The sequence below is a fragment of the Physella acuta genome, unplaced genomic scaffold (genome assembly GCF_028476545.2).
Source record: "Physella acuta isolate Inbredline_101_S28 unplaced genomic scaffold, ASM2847654v3 ptg000937l, whole genome shotgun sequence".
Taxonomy (NCBI): domain Eukaryota; kingdom Metazoa; phylum Mollusca; class Gastropoda; family Physidae; genus Physella; species Physella acuta.
This window is the reverse complement of record NW_026732454.1, coordinates 531,692-541,355: the sequence shown is the minus strand read 5'-3', so window position 1 is coordinate 541,355 and position 9,664 is coordinate 531,692. Positions and strand designations below refer to the sequence as shown.

The window sequence follows — 9,664 nt, the reverse complement described above, 5'->3', positions numbered from 1 at the left end:
TGCATCAGTTTGCGCCATCAGTTAAATCCTAGTAATCCCAAATATCGAAGGTGTACCCCAGTCCGTTTTAGTTATCGATTGTTGTAGTCCAATGTCTTCATTGTGTAAGGCGTTCTGATAAACGAATATAGGCTTCATATTGCTCATTGGGAGAGAGGGACAACCACGGGTCACACGACCCCCAGGGTGTCGGGTGCCACAGCTTGATGGTTGATATAAGTAGTACCCCCCGTTCCCATGTGCAGGACACCCAATGAGCGGACCACAGGGGTTGAGATAGCCGCCAGGGAGTCTTGCTTGAACCGCCGAGGCACAGCCGCTACGATATTTAAAGTTGGTTTATGGCAGAAATCTTCTCAGGAGTGTAGGCCTACTCAATGACTTCCGTAAGTTATATGGCGACTGGATCATAGGTGTTATAAAAATGGGGAGGGGGGGTGAAAAATTGATGGTTTACCCTGGAGCGGAATAGGTCGCTACGCCTCTGCCTCCGTAGTAATATGTAGTCTATATGTAACCTACATAATCCGTTATTTTCGATTGGTATTACTTTAATACATCAATTAGGCATATCGTATTATTTTTATTTAAATAATCTAGCACAACAGGGCAATTATTAAAGAGAAAAAAGACAATGTAAAAATTAAATTACGTTGAAAAATAAAAATGCGACTCCAATATTGTACGCTCATTTGATTAAACATGGCGTCGCAAGGAGACAATGGCGCTACTGCCAAGCATGAAACAGATCAGAGTTCACCAGTTGATACTGTAAAAAATGAAGATCCAGAACTAGACGCCATATTAGACAGTTAGTGTTTACGAGAATGAAAAAAATTATAGCTAAATCACAATTTTCACCAAGCAAAATTATTTTAATCGCATGGCTTGCCTAAGCAAGCTAAACTAAACTTTAAAAATTATTAAATTAGTAAAATTAGCCTAATTTTAATTTAATTTTTATCAAAATCAAAGTTTTTTTTAGATTATGACAAGTTTCTTTATATGAGTTTATAGTAAGTTTGTCAACTTTGTTGCTTGGCCTGGACTTGGTTTATGATGAATTTTTTATATTTTTTATGGGCACAAGTACATTTACAAATTTATACTAAGTTTGACGAAAAAGGCTAAATGGCAGTAAAAGGCCTTCCATCATACATGTGACATGTATTGACGATAAATTTTGCCTTTATGCCAGTAGGCTGGGGGGGGGGGGGTCATCCATAAATGACGTCAGGCTTTTTTTGGACAATTTTTACCTCCCCCCTCTCCTCCATCACACATTGTTGTCACAATAAGCCAGACCCCTCTAAAGTAGTCTAAAGTGACGTCACAACTCAGCCTACAACCCCCCCCCCCCCCCCCCCCCCCCCCTCAAAACTCAAAATTGCAGTTTAATTTTTCTTAAAAATACAATATTTTTCCTAAATCTTGTCTGAACTCTGTCAACATAGAGTACTTTAATCAATTCCTATTACAATGAATTAAAACAGTTTTCTAAAACTTTAAGTCGGAAAAAAATTTGGAAAGTTAATATTTTAAGAATCAGTGAATGTTATAAAATTTATAAAAGCTACAGAATAGAGAATTTAAAAAGTTAACTTTGAGATTAAGTTTCAGTAAACAAATAGATCTAAATTTCTATGGTAACTTTAGCCATATTTTATTAGGCCTAATTATTAGGTTAATTATTTTTGTATTTTTATAGAACTAGGCCTACTTCCGAAGCAATAAATTTTTTAAGTATGGCATCTGCTACTTTAAATATTAATGTTATGAAAAATGCTATATTACTGCGCGTATACAGTATTTCCATATGTCTTTTAAAACCTTTAATTTATGCTCAGGTATTGAACATGTTTGTGTATCAAGTGCTTAGCTAGCTAAGACAACTTGGGTTACCTGCCTTGTTTGATTATGCGTAATAAGTGCTGAATGTAGAGTTATGGCTGTATTGTATTGCATTTGTTTTTTAATTCTTAAATTATGAGCTAATGCAAAACTTGTTCATTCTATGAAAGGTGCTCTGGCTGATTTTGATAAGAAACCAGAAAATCCACCAGTTCTCACAGGAGCAGAAGGTGTGTCTGCATCAAAGCAGCCACCAGGAGCTAAACCTGCTGTGCATCCTGTAAGTCATTGGTCATACCAAGTTTGTTTACCAAGTGTCGAACTGTATTTTATTATTTCATGCTAAGTTTGGCTGTAAAGTGTTTAACTGTATTTTACTAGGTCATGCTGTTTGGTTGTAAAGTGTCTAACTGTATTTTATTATTTCATACCGAGTTTGGCTGTAAAGTGTCTTACTAGGTCAATCCATCTACATTTTTGTAGTAACGTGTCTTACAGTATTTTACTAGGTCATGCTAATTAAATAACTAAATAATCAAATGCGTAAATCTTCTGAGATTTTTTTATTTTTGTCTTTCACCACCAGGAAGATGGGCTGCCAGAAGACATGAATTATGACTTTTTGGCTGATGCTATGGAGAAACAGTTTGAAAATACTTTCAGTGCATTATTGAATGATCCGAAGTTAAAAAAACAGTTTGAAGAGTTGGCAGACTCTGCTGAAAAAGCTGGTAAATTTAGCTTGTAATTGGTAACAATAACAATATTCTTTTAGTATAATTCATTTGAAGAAATGTAATTGTAAATGTATTTATAACTCATGTTGCTAATAGTGAACAATGCGAATGTTCATCACAAAGATGAACATTTCATTAGTTATGTTCAATTTGGTGTGTATTTAGTTTAGTCTTTTCTTTTTTTATTTCGGAAATTTAATTTGTAATTAGTTACCCTAATAATATTCTTTTTTATATAATGTATTTAAAATACTATAATGTAGGCTATATGTATTCATAACTTATGTTGCTAATAGTGTGCAATGCAAACATTTTATTCTTAGAGGCCAAGGTGCATATATTTTACACAGATTTGTTTGACACTGCTAAGCCACAAATATATTTCTCTTGTTAAAGTGTCTCTAACATAAACACACACACTTGATCTTTTCATTCCAGTACCAATCATGGTGATTAATTTTTAAAAAAATCAAATTTAGTTTCACTTTTAAATCATGAAAATTAAAACAGATATATCAAGCTATTGTTACTACATTTCTTTTTGTTTGGGTCTCTAGCGGCTACCAACAATGCCTCTGCCTTTGCAGAAACAGTGGAGAAAGCCCTGAGTGGTCTTAATATGAATGCTGAAAGTATACAGGTCAAGAGTAATTAGTTAGTTATCCTTTTTTGTATTGTAGAGTTACTTCCCTTTGCATGTTCACTCAATGTTTAGGCATTTTGAATAGATGTGATTAATCAGACTTAAGGTACTGATTTCTCTCATGCTATTAAACTAATGTATTTTTAAAGATGATAATTTCAACCATGATTTATATAAAAAAAAAATTTAACTGAATATTGGTATTATTTTGTATAAAGTGTACTGAACCCTGTTTAATATGGTCATCTTTTTATTATGTTGTACACTAGTGTTTGTTTACTAATTGTAATCAACAGGCTGCTGTTGTAATTAAATGTATGTTGTTTTTTTTTTTTCAGGGAGACCCAAACCAGCAGGAATTGTGGGAACAATTGGCAGAAACATTGGGCGCTGAGGCAGGAGAGGAAGGCGGTCTAGGGGATGAGGCCTTGGGTGGGATGGGTGGAATGTTCCAGAGTATGGTCAGACAACTTCTGTCTAAAGAGTTATTGTACCAGCCTCTGAAAGAAGTTTCACAAAAGGTTAGACCAAAAACCAATTTTGTTTTATTTTTTTTAAAGAATAGTTTAACCGTAACATCCTCAAGGGGCATAACCTTCTGCAGAAACTGGTTGAAAAGATAACTTAAAGACATTTCTGGTTAAAAATTAGTATAAGGGTTGGTGTTTAAAGTGGAGAATTTTTTGTTTAAATAATTTTCTCCTCTCTTGATCACACTTTTTACCAGCCACTGTCATCCACTGTTCTTAAGTTTTGGTTACTGTGGTACATCTTACATATAGCTTCATCATGTCGTAAGCCGATATATTATTTATTCATAAATGGGAGTTTTTATAACTGGTTTTATGTCCCTTCTTGAATTTAAACTTAAGCTGAAGGACTGCTTGGTTGTATGGTATAGCGTATGACTGCCAACCCAAAAGTTTTAAGTTTGGGTACCTGGCTTGAGTCCATAGGACGTTTCTGAGTCCACCCAGCTCATATGAGTACCTGACTCACGTTAGGGAAAGTGATGATTACTGAGTATAGTGCTGACCACACAATCCCATGGTCACAGAAACAGGTGAATTCTATCTGCCTCACGAATCGCCTGTTTTAAAAGGGTAACATTTTTCCTTTACTTACGACTTACACCTTAGCTGTGTAGGCTTAGTCCTGGCACATATACTTGAACCCCGTCCCTAGTGAACCCCTAGTTACAAGCCATCCCAGCCCAGTTATGTAACTCAATGTGTCCACACAGTATGAGAGCTACCTGGAGGAGAAACAGCATACATTGGAACCTGAGAAGTTGATGACGTACCGCAAGCAGCAGGAGATTATTGAGAATGTAGTCAAACACTTAGAGGACGACTCAGACGATCACACCCAGGAGGAGAAGAATGCACGCTTTGAGGTTTTGCTGGATTTGTTACAAAGGGTATGTAACTAACAGTTTCAGTTTCCAGGGTTAGATAACATTAATAGATTTGTTACTTTAACAGTTTTGTTTATGGGTTAGGTAACATTACTAGTTTTACATTTTATGTAACTTTGAAATCATACATGATTTGTTACAAATAATATGTACCATGAAATTTTTTTATTTATAATTAAAAATATGTCACATTAAAATAGTATGGGATTTGTTACACTGTGATCTAAAAACCAATACATTTTACTGTAAACACAGTTATTTAGAAGTCTCTTATTACTGAAAGCTTCATCTAACAAACCACTTTTTTATACTGTTAACATATTGATAACATGTGTATATTTAGTTTTAACTATACTTCAATACTTAGTTTTTTGTGTTAACTCTCTCCTGCCAATAACAGATGCATGAGCTTGGTAACCCACCACAGGAAGTTGTTGGGGAGGGGAATATGATGATGCCTAATTTTGCTGAAATGGGTCAGGTAAGACAACTCTCAGTACTCAAGACAGATAATAAATTCTTTCATTCTGTTGGAATTCAGTGAACTTAAACACATTTTATATCCTGTTTTAGTAAAATACAATTTTGGCGTTTATTCTAGCGATTCAGTTTTAAACACATTATCCATAACCTTTATTATAATGAAATTTATCATGCTTTTGGTTTATATTGTTGTAAGTAAAGTTCCCTTTAAAAACCCGATGGTCTACATGGCAAGTGAAGTAGAGTTCACTTGTTTCTGTGATCGCAGTATATGAAGGGATAATGTATGGTCAGCACTATGCCCAGCCGCCTTTACTTACCCCAACGTGAGTTAGGTACCCCTCAGAGCTGGGTGGACTCAGGGAAGGTGTACTGAGTTGAACCCGGATTTGAACTCAATACGGGTTAGCAGTCCGGCTCTCTACTTCTGTTGTGATTCAGTTTTTTTTTTAATGTTCATGTCATTCAATTTTATACAAGAACGTTTTTTATGTTGAATGTAATACAAAAATTCGTTTTTAATTTAAATAATAATTTAAAATTTTTTTCTTTCATTGTGTATGGTTTTATTGAATTGGCTAAGAGAACCAAATGTCTTCTTTCAGCTGCCGAACCTAAGTGGCTTGGGTAGTGCTCCAGACCCATCTCAGTGTTCAGTCATGTGACCCCTAGTCTGGTCCACAGTGTGAGTGAACTCAATCAAAATCCAAGAGAAGAGGCTTGTCTTTCTATTTTTTACATTGATGACGTGCTTTATACATTTCTGACAGCAATATAGGCCTACTTTTTTTAATGCTGGAGAGCATTTTTGATGTTTGGGTTGGGGGGAGGGGGGTAGTGGTTGTTTGTGCTGGTAACAGTATGCTACTGCAAGCAAGATGTGCAGTTTATTTAACGGGGAGCAAATATTAAAACTACTGTAATTATGCTTCATCTCTTGCCAATATACAATTTAAATCTAGCAAGATCAACACGGATATTTTATCTGGTTTAAGTCATAATAAAACTTAATGGGGTTGTGTTGATTGCTTTATAATATATAGGTAGGTTAAACGAAACAGCCTGTGGTAATTTAGGTTAACATGTTCTATTGTCTGTGAAAAAAATAAACCATGCGGCCACTGTTATTGAAAAACAATTAATTATTTAAGTACCTTCTAGATACAGATCTAGGTCAGTTTTGGTTTTTGCATGATTTGGTTTTAAATTGTTGTTTTCCTCCTGAGTAGGTAGAACTGGTGCAAGGTTTTTGTGTGCATTGATTTACATTAATTAGATGCTGTACATTTTGATACTTGATATAAGTAGAATGGTGACAGATTGGTATTATTAATTAGTTGTAAATTAGTTTTTAAAAAAGAATAATTTGCGTGGTTTATGTGAAACCATTTTTACAGTAATTGTATGTAGATAGTTTCTGATCATTTCATTTCAAGAAATTGATCAGGTCACTACACTGTTGTTATTTTAATACAGAGCTTTCAATTTTGTGAAGTGTTCTTAAAGGACATTTTTATGTTGGCAGGGTGTGTTTGGGATGAGTTCTGTTAGTGTCAGTGTGTGATATTTGTATTACACTGACCAAAATTGTGCTGTTGGTGAATTGAGAAAAAGATATTTTTGTGAATGGTAGTTCGCCTGCAGTTATTTTTGTGAATGGTAGATTGCCTGCAGTTATTTTTTTCCAATATATTTTAAAAAATCAAACTATTTTAATCTAAAAATGAATGTATTGGCTATGAATGTAAGGGGCATTGGTTGTTTTTTTTTCTAAGTAAAAATATTTCTAAGAATAAAATACATGAAATCAAATGACATATATGACTGTTCAGTTGTTTGGGTATAACTTATTTAAAATAAAAATTCAAAAACAAAGTCATTTGTTTCAGGAAAAAATCTTTCAGATTTTTAATCTACCTGTAATGTACATATTTCACAAAGGCAACGAATTACACAGTTCTGGACTGAATGCAGTCATTGTCTTCAATATATAGCAATCACAGTATTGAACTAAAAAAAAAACAACTAGCTAGCTGAAAAACAATATAAACAAAAACCCTTTTCAACAAGCACTGAGAATAGGAAAGGCACATAGAGAGATGCAAAGTTGAAGCTTTTTTAAAAAATGATATTCTAGAACTAAATAAAAAATAAGTTAGTTATTATGTTTGAAAATGTTCTTTCATAACATCACAAACTAAATAAGGCAAATTGAAATATAGCTAAAAGTGAAGTACCCTTTCAAACCTGATTGCTTTTAAGGCAGATGTTTTATATTTGACCCCCACCCCATTTATGAAGGAAAATGTGGTCAGCACTTTTCTTTCCCCAAACTAAGAGTCGGGCACATATTGGAGCTGGGATAACTCAAGGCTTCTGGGTAGGTATCATGTGGTCTACTGTTCCATATGGTTGTGGCAATGCTACATACTCTATGAATATCTATGAATAATAATGGTTAACAAATATGGTTTCTTTATAAGGTTACACAAAAAATAAAAATATAACCAAGATTACACAAATCAGCCTGGTATTTACCCATTTGATAATACAGTAGCTCACAGCAAATGTGGATTAATGATTCTGTATAAGCCATTAGCATAGAATTTAAAAAAAAAAAAAACAAGATATTTACAGTGTTTACATATGCACATGTTCAACCAGAAAATTGGTTGTAGCTACTTGACATGTCATCTATAAGATAAACTGGCAGGATTTAATAGAAACAACCCAATGTTAACTTTTTAAAGCAACAGTACCTTGAATATACACTATTATTAGAGAAGCATTTCATTTCAGATTTTAATTATTTTTTTTCAAAATCAGACATAAGATAATACTTTTCCTTCTTTTTAAAAATAAAACAAACTAAAATTTGAGGACCAAAAAATTTAACAAGGCAAACCTATTGTTTGTAATGCTATAGTGCATAGTCTTCTTGTTTTATGGGTTAAAATAAAAAGTGGAAGTGGTGTGAACTAAGGTGATCAATTAAAAAGAAAAATCAGACTAGGACTTGTAAAGTACATAGCATGCTGTTGCAAAAATGGCACAAAGGTTACCTGTACATAACCAAGAGCAAATAAGTTATGCGTTATTATGCAAATGCTTTGTTAAAAAACCCAACAAGATAACAATAAATAACCTTTGACCTAAAGTTTAGCTTGTTAGTTCAATTACATTTTACCAAAAAATTAATTCTCAAAATAAATTGATATTGTGGTTTAATAAAAGTAATTTAATGTTTCAAACAACGCTTACTCTCTTTCAACTGAATGTGGTTTTTAAATTATCACAACAGTCGTTAAAAAAGAAATTAAAGATCTAAGTTGTATAAAATTGCACAAAGAATAGTCTAAGGAATACATTTTAGAAAACTTAAAGACTAAATCTTTCACTCCTTGTATTTTTTAATACTATGTCATCTATTTCAAGCAATTTTAATCTAAGAATTATCTTTTGATCCTTTGTTTTAAAACCAATTTTAATACTATCTTTTAAATACTAATATTGTATTAATAATTTAAAAAACAATGCATTTTATAACAAAAATAATTAACAGCCATTAATTTTAAATATACAGATATTTGTAGATAATAAAATGCCACTTTATTAATTGCCAAATTATATTCATAATATACATGCATTATACAAAAACTTAAGGCAGAAGTTAGTGCTTGCAATAAAAAAAAACTGAGCATGTACGTGCATATATAAAAAAAATTTGGTAATGAAAGCCATTGTAAGAAGGCATATATCTCAATCCTTAATGAGACCATCACCTCACAATTGTCAGTATTTAGATATGTACACAAATTAAAATTACCCACCAATAATGATCACATCTTTAACACTAATACAGTTTCTTCACAGCTAGTGCTGTAAAGGTTTTTAAACCCCACGGTGGTATATCCTGACAATATTTACCCTTTCTAAAGTTGGACAATAAAAATGAAGCACAAAATCATGACATACACAGAAAACTTAAAATTTACAATTAAAATTGTTTTGTTTTTTAAATGTGAGGGAAGACTAGACATTGTTTCATCAATCTAATGGCTAAGTTCATAGCTAAACTCTGAACAAACAAGAATTTTAAAAATAAAATAAAACACAAAATACATAAATAAAGGAAGACAAAATAACAGAAAGAAAGAATACTTGTATGTTGTCAGCAATAAAATACATTTGTTTACAAGACAAATGTTTTATGGACGCTCCTTCTCAACAAATTTTAATTTACCTGATCGAACAGGAAAATCAAACTTGTATCAGAAATGTGTTGCCACTGAATTATGACATTAAAATAACAGTGTTGAAATACAGTTTTTAAAAATACATGAACAAAAATACATTCCTTATTTCACACTAAAAAGATAAATAGAAGAATATTTTCAACTGGCATGTTAGGTGGCCCATTGAAGTTATTTTATTGCATGCTGGAAAAGCAAACTTAAAAATATTACATACTTGGTTGACAACAGCTTAAAGACAGGGCCATTACATGACTAAATCAGTGGTTGCTTTCAATAA

At 32.7% G+C, this 9,664-nt stretch overlaps 1 protein-coding gene across 1 annotated transcript; it reads left to right on the top strand.

Annotated features, from left to right (window-relative positions):
• Nucleotides 1-696: 696 nt before the first annotated feature.
• Nucleotides 697-7,010, top strand: LOC131953658 (peroxisomal biogenesis factor 19). Its single transcript, XM_059316957.1, has 8 exons — nt 697-811; nt 2,022-2,131; nt 2,438-2,582; nt 3,146-3,228; nt 3,570-3,752; nt 4,475-4,651; nt 5,049-5,129; nt 5,737-7,010. Exons 1-8 carry the CDS (start codon nt 703-705, stop codon nt 5,794-5,796), a joined length of 948 nt encoding a protein of 315 aa, XP_059172940.1. The 5' UTR covers nt 697-702; the 3' UTR covers nt 5,797-7,010.
• Nucleotides 7,011-9,664: the final 2,654 nt, after the last annotated feature.

Bases quoted from the DNA above. Each gene is read 5' to 3' on its own strand.
- LOC131953658 (XM_059316957.1), top strand. From the start codon at position 703: ATGGCGTCGCAAGGAGACAATGGCGCTACTGCCAAGCATGAAACAGAT. The intron at 3,753-4,474 runs GTTAGACCAAAA...GTGTCCACACAG, and splicing joins TGAAAGAAGTTTCACAAAAG to TATGAGAGCTACCTGGAGGA. The intron at 4,652-5,048 runs GTATGTAACTAA...TGCCAATAACAG, and splicing joins TGCTGGATTTGTTACAAAGG to ATGCATGAGCTTGGTAACCC.